This window comes from Theobroma umbraticum, unplaced genomic scaffold (genome assembly GCF_002168275.2).
Source record: "Theobroma umbraticum cultivar Fairchild unplaced genomic scaffold, ASM216827v3 scaffold_95.0, whole genome shotgun sequence".
Classification (NCBI taxonomy): domain Eukaryota; kingdom Viridiplantae; phylum Streptophyta; class Magnoliopsida; order Malvales; family Malvaceae; genus Theobroma; species Theobroma umbraticum.
This window is the reverse complement of record NW_018397257.1, coordinates 7,930,528-7,949,321: the sequence shown is the minus strand read 5'-3', so window position 1 is coordinate 7,949,321 and position 18,794 is coordinate 7,930,528. Positions and strand designations below refer to the sequence as shown.

The following is an 18,794-nucleotide window of genomic DNA, read 5'->3' as shown; positions in this document are numbered from 1 at the left end:
AAATGACTATTTGCTAAAATAAGTTAAAACAAAAGAATAACTAATACCAACACTATTCCTCGGATCATGAGGAACCAAACAAAGGAGCATTTATTCCTCCAACTAAATATGCTATTAAAGTTGCAAAACCCAATTCCAATTTCTATGTGAATTGTCCATAGTATCGTTTGATAATTTAAAAAAAAATTCCTTTCCGTATCAAAATTTGCCACTAATTGAGTATGTAGCTCAATTTAAGTTAATTGATGACAGATTAAGCAATAAGCGGTGGGCGCAGTCAGTAAGGAAGTGCTAGCTTGACCGTGAGAAAAGAACTTATCCCAACTGCAAGTTGAGCTTGAGTGATCATCAAGAGGAAAGAGTACTTAATTTTATAATACTCTGAATTTGTACTGAAGAGCGGACCAAAGAGACGCATTAGAATGGAAATAAAGGAGAATTTAAAAAAAAAAATGAAAGGAGATCATTCAAACGACTAGAATCTCTTCATTTGTCTGCATATTCCTTAAACCGATAAGATTGAATCAAGAATCTCTTCCTTTCGTAACAATTTAACGTATAAACTAGTACAGATAAGAGTCTGAAGATGGCTAAGACTTACAACTAATTAAGTTGTATTTTACAACAAGGAAAACAATATCTTACTAACCTCAACAAAACTTCAACTACTTCAAAAAATTTTCTGACAATGACCTTTTGATTTTTTTGGGAGGTGATCAACGAAGGCATTCGTAATTTAATGTTTCATGGCCGTCTAGAATATTTCATGCACACCAAAATGTTTACAATAAATTAAATCCTTTTCTTTTTGGTCATAAAGGTTTTAAGACTTTGGGACCTTATCCTCTTGATCATGGAGAGGGTAAAAAATTATCACTGCCCGCTAGATTCCCCAACACGAGGCTAACGCAGAAGCTAAAGTCCATCAAACTTTATAAAAAGTTACCATAAATCAGAATTAACAGCCTGAGATACGTTTGAGTGGCACTCAATTGTAAATTTATTACTCGTATGTTACTAACCCCCTTTATGACTAATATACACACTGGATAAGACAAGTGCTTAAGAAAGTGAAAAGAAGATACTGTCTTTTTAATATAATCACGGGGTTTGGGGTAAATTAGTAAAGAAAACCACTTGCCAGAGAGGTTATTAATTAGATCAAAAAAGCTAAACACATTTTCTAACTTTCCGCCATCTCTGTCTTCCGAACAAACAGAGCCTGAAACAGTCTGATAAAAAGCAGTTGAAACAAAAAGAGAAGCTTAATTGAAAAGTGATTCCTACCGACATCTGGCAACAAGGCGAAATAAAAATAGTGGCAACATCACGACAACGTGTTTAATATGATCTCATCCAAGTCCTTCGAGTCAGAGATAGCCGAAAGTTAACGTAATCCAAAACTAAAATCCAAAAAAGAAACGAAGATCCCGTCTTATAAAACACCCAACGCCCTCACATTTTTTGAAATTAAACCAAACCAGACTGAAGACAGCTCAGCTTGGTCATGATCCGAAGCAACAACGATTTCCCGTCGTCATGGTCTTGGCATCAGGACAAGCTGTTCGAGAGAGCTTTGATTATGTTCCCCGAGGAATCGCCCGACCGGTGGGAAAAAATCGCTGCCCAACTTCCTGGGAAGTCTGCAATGGAAGTTAAGAAACATTACGCGGATTTGGAGCATGACGTTATGGAGATTGAGTCGGGGCGCGTTCAGATGCCGAGTTACGAGGGTGAGTTGGAATCGGCGAGTTGGGTGAACGAGTCAGGCGGGAGTCAGGTTTGGCTTGGATCGAAAAAGGAGAGGGAAAGCGAGAGAAGGAAAGGCGTTCCTTGGACCGAAGAAGAACACAGGTTGGTGTTGGCCAACTGCAATTTTCAAAAAAAAAAAAAGTTTTTATTAACTATTTATATCGATATAAATTTCACTTCATTAAAATTTTAATTAAATACATTAAGGGAGACTAATTTTTTTTTTTGGCTTGATTGGTTCATGTAGACTTTTTCTGATTGGATTACAAAAATACGGGAAAGGGGATTGGAGGAGCATTTCAAGAAACGCGGTCGTATCAAGGACGCCAACTCAAGTAGCAAGCCATGCCCAAAAGTACTTCCTTCGCTTAAACTCGATTAATAAAAAGGATAAGAAAAGGTCCAGCATACATGATATTACAATGGCGGATGACATCTCCAATCAATACGGCGTTGGAACAATGGGTGACCACTCAAGCATTGAACTAATGGATCAATCCAAGTTTTTCAATGAGCAAGGAAGGTCATTTTGGGAATAACAATGGGTTTTTTGAATTCCCCTTTTGTTGTAACTTGTAAGGTAGAAAGAGTGAAATGTTTGTATGCAAATACTAGTGAAAATATAGCATTACCTTCTATAACTATATGACCCTTTGTGTTTTTGCTCCCTCCTAATGTAACTATTTCCTTTTTGGCCCATCTTAAGTTGTAAATATTGTTCTAATTTGGTGGAAAGTGAACCCTTTTTTTCTTCTCATAACTAATTGTTTATTTTATAAACATTATCTATCATTTTAGAATCTTATTTTAATATATATTTTTCAAAAAGAGTTAAATTTATAAAACAAGAAAATATATATTTTTATTTATCTATATCAATTATTGATAGGAGCAAATAAATGTGCTACTTTGCTCAAACAAGCCATCGGCGAGCATCATTGGGCCCAAACCCATTGGCAATTTAATACAGCCCATAGAGCTCTTATTAAATGATTTTCGAAATAAATATCTAAATATGTTAAATCAGTACATTAATTTCCTTTTCAATTTTTTTCGAATATGAACAAAATCATGTACTTAATCGCTTTTCTAGTAAGAAATTTTTTAGTATTTCTTTCATTATAATGAAAAATACTTTTTATATGATAGAATTTAATAATTAAAATCACAATACTAGAAATTCAATAAATCTACTTTTTTGGATTTGATTATAGTTTTTTATTTTTTTAGAAGTTTAAATGAATAAAAATAAAAAGTTATAAAGAAAAACCATAGTTGATTGAAAATAAGAAAATGATTCAAATGTACAATCAATTTTAACTTAATTGTTTTATAGATAATTAAACAAGAATTTAGGTTCAATTTTTTTTAATACAGAAGCAAACATCAAACAATGTAGTTTAATAAAACTAAAGAAAAATGAAAACTACTACTAAATCAATCATTGAAAAAATACAATAAAAATTTATATTTCAATAAAAAAATTAATAAAGGGGTACTCCACCATTACAAACATTGCACGAGCTCCAAAAAACGGCCGTGGACTCTCCGGTGAGCAAATTCCCTGTTTTGCTCTACTCCCAAGCAAAGTTGAAAGCTAACCCCCAAAAATCTTCCATCCCAAACACATCGCCACATCGCTCGTCGATGTCGCCTCCGCCATCCAATTAGCGTCGAAGCCAATAAAACAAAATAATTAGTAAAAAAAATTCTTGATGGCGATTCTTTACGCGGTGGTGGCTAGAGGCACCGTGGTTCTGGCGGAGTTCAGCGCTGTGACAGGGAACACCGGGGCTGTGGCACGGCGGATCCTCGAGAAACTTCCCGGGGAGGCCGATTCGAGACTCTGCTTCTCCCAGGATCGGTATATCTTTCATATACTCAGATCCGATGGCCTGAGTTTTCTCTGTATGGCTAACGATACTTTTGGAAGTACGCTTCTTTCCCTTCATTTCACATTTCTTTTTATAATATTTTGGAAATTCTACTTTTTTCGAGCTTTGTTACGAGTTTACATTATTAGGTTGATGATTGAAGTAGTGAACGAGATTTTGGATTCTTTCCGTAAGTTTTTAATATTTGATTCATTCGAAGTCTGTGGCTTGAAATTTTTGCTTGATTTTATTTTCTTTTGCAGTATTGATGTGTTACTTCATTGAAGAATTACCAATCTATTTTTCATTTAATTTAGCATTGATTTTAGAATATTGCCTAGGATTTAGGAAAATTCAAGGATATATTTTTTAGCAAATTCATCTGCATGAGAGTGTTAATTCTTTGTTGCTTAATTAGTAGGTAAGCCATCATGATTTTCACATGCATTTAACAAAATGAGTTGAAGAGTAGAAGTTAGTTTCTAGCTACCTTAAAGTTTTAACTTTTGCAGATTTTAGTCTCACACTGGTTGTGTACTATGTTAAATTACTAAACTTGTTCTTCTATCCTCTCATGTATTCATTTTCAGCACCTTAGGTTTCCCATTAGATGCATTTAACATAGTTGACAGTTTCCATTTGAGGCTAATATTGGAATATCCTCTAAAAAATTAACTTTAAACAATCTATGTTCCCTTTTGAAAATTGTCCACATTCTTTTTTGTTTGCTGTTCTTTGAGCACTTTTGTTTGTCTTTTTCTCGACAACTGAGATATAATGTAGTATGTTGTTCTATTTTAGTTTTGTTTCATTATATTTATGTCTAATAGTTACTGTATCTTGGTTTTATACCGTAAGCTTGTGAGCAGTTTCATTACTCTGGATTACTTAACTGTTGGTGCTTAATTTTTCATGGATATTAATTTGTATGCAGCTTTGTCTCCTTGATGGATTGGTTAATTTTCCTTTTTCTAAAATGTAAAGAAAGAGACAACAATCTTTACAAGTCCCTATTTATTATTTTGTGCAGGGAGAATTCCATTTTCATACTTGGAGCATATTCACATGAGGTTCATGAAAAACTATGGCAGAGTGGCTCATTATGCTCCAGCATATGCAATGAATGATGAGTTCTCACGGGTGTTGCATCAACAAATGGAGTTTTTCTCCAGTAATCCTAGTGCAGATACTCTTAATCGTGTTAGAGGTGAAGTGGGTGAGGCAAGTATCTTACATTGGCTAGAACTTCATTTTCTGTTCATCTGTTGAATTTCATTTTTTATTTTTATTTTATCTTGGGCCTGTCATGATGTGCTGATGGGTGCCTTATTTTGCAAATTGGCTTACTCTTCATGCTAAGTCAAATACCTTCCTATTTTTGACTGAGCACTTCCTAGCCCTAGGCAATAGTTGTTAGTATGTAATGTCTTGAAAATTCAAATCTGTAGCTCTGATGGAATGTAGAGGTTTTTCAACTTTACAAAGAATATACTAGTGTTCTCACTATTATTAGCTAGTTTTTAAGGAGAAAACACATGGATTGCTCAGCATCTCTTAATAAAATGTTTGTGCTTCTTGTTATCTGTATTTACATCATTGTTATTAATTCAATGGCAGCATATCAAGTGATTACTGTACCCTGAATTTGTGGTTGTTATATAATTTTCAGATACGTACAATTATGGTGGAAAACATCGAGAAAATACTAGAGAGAGGCGACAGAATTGAGCTTCTTGTTGACAAAACGGCGACAATGCAAGATGGTGCATTTCATTTCAAGAAACAGTCTAAACGCCTTCGTCGAGCTCTTTGGATGAAAAATGCCAAACTCTTGTGAGTACATTCAAATTCTTTTTGTCACTTGTTATATTTATGGAAATATAAACAAATAGCCAATTTATGAATCCTCTATCATCTATAATCTTGGAGCAGAAATATGAATGATGGCTCCCGATGCTATTAATACATGCATTGTGTACAAAGCCCAGTAATAAAAGGAGTTGGAAAAATTGAGGAAAACATTGCATTGATATTTGATTATCTATGAAGATAATTTTTTTGAACAACGTCAGTGGAGTTGTCACTGATTTTGTCCTTTTCTTAGCCTACTTATGTGAAAAATTTGTCAGATTGCGCTGTTAGCTAGCGATATTATCATTCATGCCGGTGAACTGAAATCATCCCAACATCTCAAATTAATTACATGAACCATCCTGATTTGATGTTAAAAGTTGTAATGGCTCACATCATTAGTGCATGTTCAACGCCGCATAGGATACTTATACATCTACATGTACAGGGCCCTGTTGACATGCTTGATTCTTCTGTTACTTTACATAATAATTGCTGTTTGCTGTGGAGGCATCACTCTACCTTCATGCCGATCCTGAGTGGCAGTCTTACTGGTTTAAATTTCTGAAGAGGGGTATGCATTTATCTTGAAGACTATTTGTCCAAGTTTGTCCCTGAGGAGGCTCCTTGCTTTCCAATTCAAGGTTTTGAGGTGTATTTTGAAACATGGTGTCTGTACTGCTCAAGGTTCCAGAAAGAAGTGTATATTTCACAGCTGTTGCTGCACCTCACCTAGATATTCGTCTTGGAAGAATGAGTTGCCATTCCATTGTTGCAGGTCATCTTTGTATTCTGTAAATGCATGGATTTAGTATCTATTATATTTATTTTGGGGTTTTGATGATAACTGCTTGCTGTAACTTCATAATATTGTCTGCTTCTTCTCACAATCATCTGTTCAATCATTTTAGTTCTGGTGTATTTATATTTTTCTTTCTCGTTTGCGCCTCTCTGTCCCTCTCTCACTGTTTAATTCTTTTAGTTCTTGGTAAATGTTGACGCATCTCTCTTTGACTTGCAGTTGCAGAACATGTGGTGCATTATAGCTAGTAGAAATGCAGGTAGGTAGTAAAAATCGGGTCAAATTTTCTATTCTTTTTGTATTATGTTGGTGACTAGGTTTTAAGATGGTAGTAATATCTAATGTTTACAGGAAACATGTGATATGGATGTTATGAAGTGCTAACTTATAAAACTAGATGATGTGATTATTCTTGCGAAGCTTGATGGTCTTGTTCTCCTTGGTAAGATATCGAGTAAAGCAGGTTCTGACTAATGGCTAAAAGGGCAAAAGTGGATATACTGATTTGATTTATTATAGGTCCAGGAAGAATCTCTTGCTATTTATAGCTGTCGATATTTTTGATTTCATGGGATTTAAGCAAGGTTGGGATTGAGCTTAATACCTAATCTTTTGCTGACATACTGCTAATCATCTATTTAACCCCAACAGAAAAGTTGTTAATAAGATTTATGAGGTTTGACTATTAGGATCAATTGAAATAATTTATGTGAGCTTTAATAAGTAAAAAGAAAAAATTATTTGTGTGGCTTCCTACTCGGAGCCTATTGAGGTGTGGCAAGGGAGGGGTTGGGCACATAGATGGAGTGATTGAAAACTAAGCAACCATATTATTTAATGTAGGCATTTCAATTTGCAGCAATATTATGTATGAGGTGGTCACTTGCAGACGCAGTCTCAAGTCTTTAACTATTTAAGATGTATATTCATTCATTTGTTCCTCCAGCCAAGCACATGTTTATGACTGCAAATCCCATTCATTCACTAGCAAAAGCGAAGCTTTTTTTTTTTTTTGGAATTTCCATGATCATCAGTGATTTTTATCCAGTCCCATGTGGCTTGAAAAGAAACAAATTGTTGAAAACGTGAGCATGATGGAGGAATGGAGATTCGAGACTGAAAAGCATTGCCCCGAAAAATTGAACGTCCTCACTCCACAAAAAGGCCAGTTAATTGCCGTCCCCAGAAACGTTCCAAAGCTAGAAGCTAGTAGAGAAAAGAAAGCAGCAGTGGGCGGTGGCTGGGCCCTACTTGCCTAACTCAGCCATTAAAGAATTGCATTTCCTGCTTATCCAACCCATATGCTGAGAAGTTTAACCCATCAAGCATTTGTAAGTGCCATTTATCTTTATAGTGAGTCCAAAACAGCAGAGCTCGCATGAACAGAGCCTGATTTCTCTCAAAATGCCACCAACTCAAGCCCCCACCAACAAGCAGTCAGGCAAGTGATCTTCGGTGTTTGGGTGGACTTAAGTTACAGTTTTTGATAATGGAATGTCACAATCAGTCAATTTCCATTAATTTATAGTGTACAAGTGCAACGTTTCATTTAAATCTTGCGCCAAAACCTGGTAGTTACAAAGCATCTTTTAATCCGTGATTTTCCGGGATTTCTCTCTGTCTGTATCTCCTATCTCCGTTTTCCATCAATAACAGTGTTCTTCGCATCCTTGGTAGAAAGACTTCTCCTCTTGCCTTTTCCTCCAACTCATGGGAACCCTTGTTAGGCCATTTTCATCAGCTTTTGCAACCAGGAAGGATCATCTACTCTTCCCTTCACCCACTGCTTCATTTCCTTCTGCAAAACCCCATTTAAGAACATCAAGAAGGACTCATCAAGGAATCAACAGCAGCAAGTTTGGTAGCTTCCTCGACCTAAAACCAGAGTCGAAACCCGAGTGCTTAGATTTTGATCTTTCTTGGTTTAACCCTTCTGATCGGCCTTGCTTTGATGTCATCATTATTGGCACTGGCCCAGGCGGTCTCCGGCTCGCCGAGCAAGTGTCTCGCGATGGAATCAAGGTATGTTGTATTGATCCTTCACCACTTTCGATGTGGCCTAACAATTATGGTGTCTGGGTTGATGAGTTTGAGAGCTTGGGGCTTGGGGATTGTTTGGACAAAACATGGCCTATGACTTGTGTCCATATTGATGATAACATGACCAAATATTTAGACCGGCGTTACGGTAGGGTCTGTAGGAAGAAACTGAAGACAAAGTTATTTGAGAATTGCGTCTCCAATTCAGTTAAATTCCATAAAGCTAAGGTTTGGAAAGTGAAACATGAGGAGTTTGAATCGGCTGTTGAGTGTGATGATGGTAGTGAGCTTAAGGCAAGCTTAATTGTTGATGCTAGTGGGTTTGCTAGCAGTTTTATAGAGTATGATAAGCCTAGGAACCATGGATATCAGATTGCTCATGGTATTTTGGCTGAAGTTGATAATCATCCTTTTGACTTGGATAAGATGGTTCTCATGGATTGGAGAGATTCCCATTTGGGAAATGAACCTTATTTACGAGCTAACAATTCAAAAATTCCAACTTTTCTATATGCAATGCCATTTGATTCAAGCTTAATATTTTTGGAAGAGACATCTCTGGTTAGTCGGCCGGTACTATCTTACATGGAGATTAAGAAAAGGATGGTAGCAAGGCTAAGACATCTAGGAATTAGAGTTAAGAGAGTGATAGAAGATGAAAAGTGTTTGATTCCAATGGGTGGTCCTCTCCCTAGAATCCCTCAAAATGTGATGGCTATAGGTGGGATTTCTGGGGTAGTCCATCCTTCAACAGGGTACATGGTGGCTCGGACAATGGCTTTAGCCCCGGTCGTGGCTGAAGCTATTGCAGAATGCCTTGGTTCAACAAGAATGATTAGAGGAAAGCCACTTTATCACAAAGTTTGGAATGGATTGTGGCCACTCGAGAGGAGAAGTACAAGAGAGTTTTGCTGTTTTGGTATGGAAACTCTATTGAAGCTTGACTTGAGGGGAACCAGGGGTTTCTTTCAAGCTTTCTTTGATCTGGATCCTTACTTTTGGCATGGGTTCCTCTCCTCAAGGCTCTCTCTTACTGAACTTGCTTGGCTTACCGCCTCTCTGTTTGGACATGCCTCAAATCCTTCCAGGCTTGATATTGTTTCAAAATGCCCTGTCCCTCTGGTTAGAATGTTGGGGAATCTAGCTCTAGAAACCATTTAGTGATGGAACATTGAAGAATGATGGCAAGTTTTTCGTTTAGGGTCTTGCTGATCCCTGTTTTCTTGCTTTCTTTCCTTTCTTTCTCCCTTCTTTTAATGAAGTCAAATTTGAAAGAATGGTTGTAGTAATACCCATCAGGGAGTTCATCACGATGCAGCATCAAAATACGACCCTATCCCATGAGATTATTCTGTAAAAAATAAGTTACTGATGTGAACTGTAAACGTTGCAAAAATAATTTCTTTCAATGCCCTTCAGAGTCTTTCTAGCTCTCCATGGCAGATCATCTCCGTCTTGAAGATTGTTTTGCTGTCTTCGCCATAGCTACACCAGTAGGCTGTAGCCTTCCTTACAGCAATAATGCCCATAAGCACCTTTGTCATGGTCATTGACGCATCAGCATTGAGCTACCAACATATATTTTCTTTCTATTACATTTCTATTCATATAAAATTTTGAATAATTCCACACGGTTTATGATTGTAATCGAATAATAATAATAATAATAAATATAAGAATTATAGCTAATAATTTGATATGTTTCTAATCTATCTCACTTTAACCTTTGACTACAAAAATGACGCTCTAGCACGTCAGCTAAACAATTACTTGAATCCGATTACTTGTTCATTTAACAGAACTCATAACGGCTTAAAGCAATTATAACTTAAAACCATTTACTTATTCTTTTTATTTAGTTAAAGATTAATTATTTACAGAAAAATTAATAAATATTTATTTTTTATTATATTTAATCAAATTTTTATATTTTAATTTTGAATAAATAGATCTTTATAATTAAAGATTGGATTAATGAAAACTGATTAATCCTTAATCATATGATTAAATCTATTTGATTTAAAATAAAACTATATAAAATTTTAATTGAATGTAACAAAAATAAAATTTTATTTAATTTTTTTAATAAATTTGAAGTTTTTTAAATTTTATAATAACTTTTTATAACTAGTGAAGGGAATTTCACTTAAGTTCTACCATTTAATTAAAATTAAGTTTGAGTTCATATTGACTATGTTCCCTCATCTTTGTCCATGGATAATCATTTTTTGGGTTCTATCTAGATATTTTTAATCTAAATTAAATTATTTTTTAAACAAATTATTATATATTTCGTAATTTTTAAGTCATACAGGTTGAAAAATATAAAAATTGCTAAACCCTTTTGAGAAAAAATACTTTAATAAAAAATAAAAGAAAGTAAAATGAAAATTGAAATTAGATTATAAAAGAAAGTTAGTAAAAGCACACTTGCAGTTGCCACAGCCAGCAAAGCAATCTTCTACTTTTCTTCTTCTTCTTATTCTTCAATTACTCCCGTCTCTATTTGGTTCTTCAAAATTTGGAATTAGGGTTTTTTGACTCAGAATCCAATGAGACCAATACGGCTACCGGAACCGCCTAGCCCCACGATGGGCATGCCGGAGATCTTCGAAGGCGGTGCGTACAACGTAGTTAGACGCGCCGTCGTCATTGGAAACGGTTCACCTGGATCCGAGAACCAGAGTATCGGGTTGGTCCGAGCTCTCGGGTTATCCGGCAAGCATGTTCTTTATGTAAGTCCATTCAACGCCCCCCTCCCCACACCACCACCCACCCTTAAAAAAAAAAGAAGGAAAGAATCAATTTTTTTGTTTTACTTTATTTTCTGCTAGTCTTACGTGAATGCTATAGCGTTGCTCTTTAAATTTGGAGGGTTACTTTCTTGCTATTAATTACTGTAAATTTGTCAAATATTTACTGGAAAAATATTTGCTTTTATGTTGCTTTTAGAACTAATCTCTAAATTATTGCTATGTGATTAATTGATAATCCATTATTATCGGTTGTTTATAATTTTTTTTATTTTAATTTTATGTTATACTGATACGCAGCGAGTTACGAGGCCAAGAGGAGGAGTAAATGAGTGGCTTCATTGGCTCCCTGTTAGTCTTCACAAAAAGTTGGATTACCTCATCCGGCTGATTCGAATTTACTTCCGAGGAGAGAAACTTGTGCCTTTACGTTCAGAAAATGGTGGTGTTAGTGTTGGCTTGGCATCTGTTTTAGAAGCTGATGTCAAGCATATTGTAACCATGGCCCGTGAAACTTGTGAAAAGTACTTCTTTTTCAACATTTGGCTATTGAAAATTCTTCTATATATCAAGCCTTGGTAGTTTTTAACGAAGATATGCCTGCATTTATTGTGTTTTGATTTTTCCTAATTCTTTCCTCATATGGATAGTGCAAGAGTATTGACTAACTAGCTTTAATCGAATGGTATAGACGCATAAAATTTCTATTTGGCAGAGTTGTTTTCGTTTTTAAATAGCATAGTCACCCTTTAAAGTCGTGGGATCACATTAAAATTTAGTTTACTTTCTTATATTTTTGATGAATGTCATGGGACCTGAATTCACACCTTAATGGTAACAGATAGTGGTATTTTATCATTTTCTTGATAATTTCAATGCATGTTTAACAAATTAAAGTATAAAATCTGGCCTCTTTTGTTGGATTAATTTGTTTGGGTACTTACGAAAATTATTTGATAAATTTTCAGGGATGGTCCTTTGTTGGTTGTTGCGTCTGGCAGAGACACTATTTCTATTGCAAGTTCTATAAAATGTTTAGCCTCTGAGAATGTATTTGTCGTTCAGGTTTGTATTGGACCTTAAATTTGTTTCAACTTACACATTCTGTATTTCGTATCAGCAGTTGCTTTATTTTTTATTTATGGATATGCCCTGAAAAAGAGAAGAAAACTTTTTTTTTCTACCCCTTCCGTTACGATGATATAATCAATTTATCATGATGGTTGATAATTGTGAGCTTAGAATGAGCCTACTAGAAATAGTTAAGATTGAAAATTTCATTATTCAAAAGAATAGTGCTTAAGAAACTTCTGCCCCATGTTGAAAAAGTCATAAATTTTTATTTGCAAAAATCTTGTTCTATCTTGTATCTATGTAGTATCTACTACCTATCTTTCTCTCTCTCTTTTGTGCTTGTGCCATCCTTAGTTGCTTTCAGTCTTGTAGTCTAACATCAGTTAAATCTTTCGTTAATTGTTACATATTGTGATTTAACTGTTTTGGCTTGTTTCCAGAGTATGATAACACTATTCAATTGAATATTTAAATATCCTTACTTGCAATTTCTTTAAATTGCAGATACAACATCCTAGGTCACAATTGAATCGGTTTGATTTGGTCATTACCCCTCGTCATGACTTCTATCCTTTAACCCCTCAAGCACAAGAGCAGGTTCCTCGGTTTCTTCACAGATGGATTACTCCTCGGGAACCTCCTGATGGGCATGTGGTATGTATTGTGAGTCTATATTACAAAATTTTATTTGCTTGCTATTAGGAACCCTGTCTTTGGTTAAATTATTAGTTTTTGTCTACTACTGAAGGTTGGTTTGTTTTTAACTTTTTACTTACATCAGGTACTCACTTTGGGAGCTCTACATCAAATTGATTCTGCTGCACTCCGTAGTGCAGCTGCTGCATGGCATGATGAGTTTGCACCTCTGCCTAAGCCCTTACTGGTGGTTAACGTGGGCTGGCCTACAAGTAATTTTTTATCTTGCTTTGAGACTCTAATGTTTTATTTAGCCCTCTGGATTTTGCTCTGATTATTGATGTCTGCATGCTACAATGCTTGGAGTTTGCTACTCTTCATTTTTTTGTTATAAATACAGACAATGGGTTTGTCTGATCATATCTTATGCATGTTATATAATGAGTCAAGTACGTAAATATCATTCTTGGAGCATGCCACTAATTTTATTTTTGTTAATCCAACTGTTAGATTTCATGGTCTATATATAGAGATCATGCATGTAAAATTTCAAATTAATTAAAAATGCATAGCTATTTTTTGACAATATAAAAATTTCTGCCATTTAATATATATTGTCAAAGAGAGTATTCACTATCAATGTGATATAAATATTAGATTGACTTGAAAATTCATGTGCATGATGAACAATATAATATTGTTAAATCTAACAGTTGGCTTTTTAAAATGTTATTCCTTCAAAAAGTTATAAAAGGTGTGTAGAACCTTTTAATTTTACACCATTGTAACTTGATATATATATTTAAGCAGCTCCATGATTCTGAATGTTTATAAGGTTGCAATACTTTGCAAACTCTCCTTAGGTTGTAGTATTCTTGACTATGGAAAAGGAATGACTTGGAGCAGGGCCTCTTTATCTGAATTTTGTAGTTATATACTGGAATGAAGATTCTTTTTCTTCAATCTGTTATTGCTTTTTGCTCTCTGCCTAAATGTAATATATGTACGTTTATCTGGTGCCTTTGCAGGGCAATGTCGATATGGTGCAGATCTTGCGAAGCAGTTAACTGCTTCACTTCTCAGTATACTTACAAGCTGTGGGACTGTCCAAATATCTTTCTCCAGTAGGACACCTGAAAAGGTTTTAATTAATAACAATTTCACTCATAATTTCTTTCTTTCTTTTCTTCAATGATGACTAATATTATGTAGTTTTTACCCACAAATTTTGCCATCAGGTATCAAAAGTAATTGTCAAAGAACTTGCAGATAATCCAAAAATTTACATCTGGGATGGTCAAGGTATATTCAGTTGGTTCAATTTAATTTACAAGTAAAATACAGGGCATCTCTAATGGGTACTTAATATGATGATATTCAGAACCAAATCCACACATGGGGCATTTAGCTTGGGCTGATGCTTTTGTCATCACAGCAGATTCAGTCAGCCTGATAAGTGAGGCTTGCAGTACCGGGTATGACCGAGAAAAACTTTATCATTCTTTACTGATGTTTTAGAACACGTTGAACTTTCTGGGATGTTTATTCTATTCAGTGAAATACCAAGTTATCAATCACTATTGGTTTCATGCAGGAAACCTGTCTATGTTGTGGGAGCTGAGCGTTGTAAATGGAAATTATTGGACTTTCATAAATCCTTGAGGGAACGAGGAGTGGTTCGGCCATTTACAGGTTCTGAAGATGTAAGTAAATATACAATGGCATGTTTTGATTTCCTTTTGTTTCATCCTATTAGCTTTTCACACAGTTTCATGAGACTGGATAAATCATATTTACACCTGATCATAAGGCTGAAATGAACCTAATTCCTTAATTCATTTTCTGCTCCCTCCATTATAGCTGCAGTAGATGGAGTAATGAATTTCCTTTGGGATTAATTATATGAATTAATTTCTTTGCTTGTCTTTTAGATTGCAGAAAGCTGGAGCTATCCTCCCCTCAATGATACAGCGGAAGCAGCAAATCGGGTGCGTGAAGCACTTGCTGAGCGTGGGTGGAGTGTTCGACCATAATGAAGGTGTTGATAATTGTTGTTGTAAACACACTGTTGATTTTCATCTTCTTTAAAAGTTGAAGCCTTCAAAAATTGGGTTTGTTCAATAGCACATAAGGAAACACCAGCTTTAAGCATCATAGCTTTAAATTCATTCTTTCCCCATCAGGGATTCTCAAATGACACGTAGAATAATGCCTTACCCATTCAGAGCGGCTTGTAAAGTGTGAAGAGTGGGGCATGCATATTTTTTCACAGCGGTGCTTGTATACCATTTAGAGGCTGGGTTTGGTAAATGTTGTCTCGAGTATGCATATTTTTTTTGTAAATTAAACTTTATTGAGTTTGATTTACACACCTGAAATACAGATCTGATATAATGAAATTTGACCACACGTTATGCCAACTTCTCTCTCTTGTAGTAATATTCATTTTTCTTCTTCCTTCTCTAATTTTCTATTTTTCTTTGTCGAATGAAAGGGTGTCTTTATCACGGGCAGGGAATACGATCACAGGTTAACTATGAAGTGATGCTGGGACCTTTTTTATCTGATAATTTTTGTTTGTTTGTTTATATTTTGGTTGTTGAATTTGATAGATCTGCTTCATGACAACATTCATACTCCTTCATACTGTTCCATTCTGGGATAACTTGAAAATCATTTTTGGCGAATCGCCCGGTAACCCAGGTAAATGGTCTGCAGGTGTTTGAACTACATTATGGCTTTGCTTGCTCAAGAACAATCTCAGTAGTTCCACATATTAATCCCCTTGAGTAGACCATGAAATTGTTCTCATTTCAGGTATTGGAAAGTAAAGAAATCTTCTGTAAATTTGCTGAGAAACATTAATATCGCCTGTGATGAAATTGTGTTGGTTTTTGTGTAGGATCTAATATGGGTTTCGAGTATTTATGTGTCAATGTGAAAGTATGGGATCATAGAGTAAATGCAGAAAAACCTAAAGAAAATACTTTGAAATATTGAATTTTTATTTAAAAGTTTCTGATATTAATAATATATAGAAGGTGGATTGGATGCAATATTCCCTTCAATCTTGACAGTGACTCAGATTCTGCCAGGAGATACTGATTGATTTGGACAACAAAGAGCGACTACCCATGTATACCTTTGATTTCAGGAAAGAACACTGGAATGATATAATAATTGACTAGCTTAGTACATGTTGATTGAGAAACTGAATGAGGGTCCTGCAAGTTTTATAGTGATTCTTTATAGATGTATGATCTCAGGAATAAAATACATTTGAACACATTCACTTGGAAGCACTAGGTCATACAACTACTCCCTCAAACTGATTGGGTACATTTGATGCTTAATGTCTCAACTAAGATCCTTCAGCAAAAATTATAATTCTGGTGTTCGGTGCCTCATTGTGAATGTGATTCTAGGAAGGTGATAACTATGAAAATAGTATTACAATGTTTATTGTATATGAGGAAATTCTGAAAAAGATCACATTGTAATGTTTGATTTGAAAGCACTTTATGAGAAATGTGATGTTAATTTATATAATTATAATGTATGAAAAATATAAATTTAATTAACTTTCTTTTTTTTAATGTAAATTTTTAAATTTTATCTCTTAAAATAATAAATAATAACATGACAAAAATTACATTATATTTGAATACTAACTATTCAAATTTGGAAATATGTGAAGTTGTTAAACTTTATTTTTTTTAGTGATACCTAGAACTATATAATTTTTTTTGAAAGATTATAGTTCTAGGCCCGGTGGTACCTAGAACTACATACCTAGAACTATACAATAAGTATATATTGTTTTGTAATAATGCCTAAAATTATTTCAAGAATAATAAAAAACATTTTCCAAATAGTTTTCTGATTTTTTTGCCATTGAACTTCTTTGACTGATTTTTTTTTTACTTTTTTTAAAAATAAATGGCAAATGCTTTTACTAATATAAGTAGTACATAGTAATATTATTTTATCTTTTACAATTAATTTCCTTCTTAACTGGTAGTGTTAATAATTATGAATGTAAATAATGAAAAAGAAAAAGAAATTATAAATATATATGAATGATAATTAAGGTTAGAGCTAAATTGAGAAGACAAAAATGGTGACATTTTGGTAATAATATTTTATACCAAACATGAAAATGTGGTACCATCCAATAAAATTCACATTCCCAATACTAGATACCACCGGACTAAGCTTTCCTTAACGTTTTCGAATGAATTTATTGGAAGTGGAGCAAGTTAAACCTGGCAACAACTCCATCGTACATTTAAAATGAAATCAAATTAAGGAATCAAAGATATCTAACCCACCAATTATTTTTTTATCCTTTACTTTGATATCCTATATAGCACAGTATTCTGTTAGGTCTATCCATATACAATCTTCCTTTTTGGTCTTCCAGGAAACATCTCCCTGATTCTCATTCCTCACCTGTAATCTCTACAAACTTACCCTAATGGAGACAGACAGGAGTGGAGAGACTGCAATCAACATTATTCCGGGGACAAAGGCCAATGGTACAGGAAAAGCCCCTGTGGTAGTCTCTTCAACAAAAGCTGTGGAACAACCAAAACGAGGAGTAAAAAAAGGCATTGCTATTTGTGACTTCCTGTTAAGGCTCTGTGCCATTGGGGCTGCCATAGGTGCCACTGCCACCATGGGGACTACCGATGAGACTCTCCCTTTTTTCACACAGTTCTTACAGTTCCAGGCTCAATATAACGATATTCCAGCTTTTGAGTGCGTTTGCATTTGTCCTATATATACAGTAGTCAAAGAACATTATTTTACCTGATGTATTGCTTAATTAATTTATGCAGGTTTTTTGTGATAGCGAATGCAATAGTTGCGGGGTATCTTCTCCTCTCCTTGCCATTCTCCATAATCTGCATCATTCGTCCTTATGCAACAGCACCAAGGCTCCTCCTTCTTATCTTTGATACAGTAAACTATTGCTATTTATATCTTCTATCTCCAAAATCTCTTGCTTTTGCATGTAGAGCAGTTACTGTAATATATGAAAACATTCCTGGATTAATCGTTGCAGGTGATGACGGGTCTAACTATAGCTTCAGCTTCAGCTTCAGCTTCCATTGTGTACTTGGCTCATTATGGAAACCCAAACACAAACTGGCTTGCTATTTGCCAGCAGTTTGGAGACTTTTGCCGGAGTGTAAGTGGAGCTGTGGTGGGTTCCTTCATAGCAGGAGCCATCCTCATGTTCATAATCGTGCTCTCCGCTTTTGCTCTCAAACGAAGCTGAGAAACAAAACAGCAAAAGAAACCAAGGAATTAATTACTCTTCCCATGTCCCATGTAGCATATTGAATTGCTTTACTATTGAAGTTTTCAAAAAATGCTTTTCTGTATCCATTGGCTTGTGAGTTGTTTGTGGTGTCAAACCATAGGGGTGGAAGCTATTGAATAATTTGCTTTTGGTGTAATTAATGTATGCTCGTCTTCTTGTAATGTTGCATTGCAATTTTCGCTTTACAAAACTCTTGTAAAAATTGACAGTCACATTTAACATTTCAATGGTTATATACGGTGGAGAGCTCTCTTACAATCATTTTATGTTATATAACATTAATACGGTACGTTGATACATTACAATAGATGTTGATGTGATAGATTGATATGATATGGAGTGTTTTCACGTTTCACATTAACATCACATATATATAAAATGATAATTAATATTTTAATTAATTATTAATTATAAAAATTTATTTAATTTAAAATAAAAATATAAGAGTTTGATTAATACAATAAAAAGATAAAATTTTATTTAAATTTTTTTAAACAGTTAAAAAAACTTTTCTAAATATTATATTAATATTAAATGGATGATTTACAGATCTAAATGATCACTAACCCAAACATAAAATATAAAAACTAAAACATGGAGGGAATCATATGCCTGAACGACTTTGAAGTTTTGCAATTTTAGCATGAAGTATAGCATCTACTATATTCTATGCTTTTAGGGGG

The 18,794-nt window shown here is 34.6% G+C and overlaps 5 protein-coding genes across 6 annotated transcripts; all 5 read left to right on the top strand.

Moving 5' to 3' along the window:
- Positions 1 to 1,303: 1,303 nt before the first annotated feature.
- LOC110412489 (transcription factor SRM1-like) lies at positions 1,304 to 2,449 on the top strand. The gene is made up of 2 exons (XM_021423024.2): positions 1,304 to 1,854; positions 2,000 to 2,449. Exons 1-2 carry the CDS (start codon positions 1,508 to 1,510, stop codon positions 2,289 to 2,291), a joined length of 639 nt encoding a protein of 212 aa, XP_021278699.1. The 5' UTR covers positions 1,304 to 1,507; the 3' UTR covers positions 2,292 to 2,449.
- A 793-nt stretch (positions 2,450 to 3,242) lies between these two features.
- Positions 3,243 to 6,415, top strand: VAMP714 (vesicle-associated membrane protein 714). The gene is made up of 4 exons (XM_021422175.2): positions 3,243 to 3,684; positions 4,657 to 4,847; positions 5,296 to 5,459; positions 5,926 to 6,415. The coding sequence occupies exons 1-4, from the start codon at positions 3,468 to 3,470 to the stop codon at positions 6,014 to 6,016; spliced, it is 663 nt and encodes a 220-aa protein (XP_021277850.1). The 5' UTR covers positions 3,243 to 3,467; the 3' UTR covers positions 6,017 to 6,415.
- Positions 6,119 to 9,990, top strand: LOC110411840 (capsanthin/capsorubin synthase, chromoplastic-like). Of its 2 annotated transcripts, none has more exons than XM_021422173.2 (3): positions 6,119 to 6,255; positions 6,499 to 6,538; positions 7,328 to 9,990. In XM_021422173.2, exon 3 carries the CDS (start codon positions 7,990 to 7,992, stop codon positions 9,478 to 9,480), a length of 1,491 nt encoding a protein of 496 aa, XP_021277848.1. In that variant the 5' UTR covers positions 6,119 to 6,255; positions 6,499 to 6,538; positions 7,328 to 7,989; the 3' UTR covers positions 9,481 to 9,990. The 2 variants fall into 2 exon arrangements, with proteins under 2 accessions (XP_021277848.1, XP_021277847.1); XM_021422172.2 differs by having other exon boundaries at positions 6,631 to 9,990.
- A 750-nt stretch (positions 9,991 to 10,740) lies between these two features.
- Positions 10,741 to 15,220, top strand: ELM1 (fission ELM1-like protein (DUF1022)). Its single transcript, XM_021422174.2, has 10 exons — positions 10,741 to 11,054; positions 11,373 to 11,596; positions 12,041 to 12,137; positions 12,651 to 12,800; positions 12,928 to 13,054; positions 13,811 to 13,923; positions 14,021 to 14,084; positions 14,164 to 14,257; positions 14,377 to 14,485; positions 14,714 to 15,220. Exons 1-10 carry the CDS (start codon positions 10,872 to 10,874, stop codon positions 14,813 to 14,815), a joined length of 1,263 nt encoding a protein of 420 aa, XP_021277849.1. The 5' UTR covers positions 10,741 to 10,871; the 3' UTR covers positions 14,816 to 15,220.
- Positions 15,221 to 17,259: 2,039 nt separating this feature from the next.
- On the top strand, positions 17,260 to 18,103 carry LOC110412691 (casparian strip membrane protein 2-like). The gene is made up of 3 exons (XM_021423296.2): positions 17,260 to 17,543; positions 17,624 to 17,747; positions 17,851 to 18,103. Exons 1-3 carry the CDS (start codon positions 17,260 to 17,262, stop codon positions 18,064 to 18,066), a joined length of 624 nt encoding a protein of 207 aa, XP_021278971.1. The 3' UTR covers positions 18,067 to 18,103.
- The last annotated feature ends 691 nt before the right edge of the window (positions 18,104 to 18,794 follow it).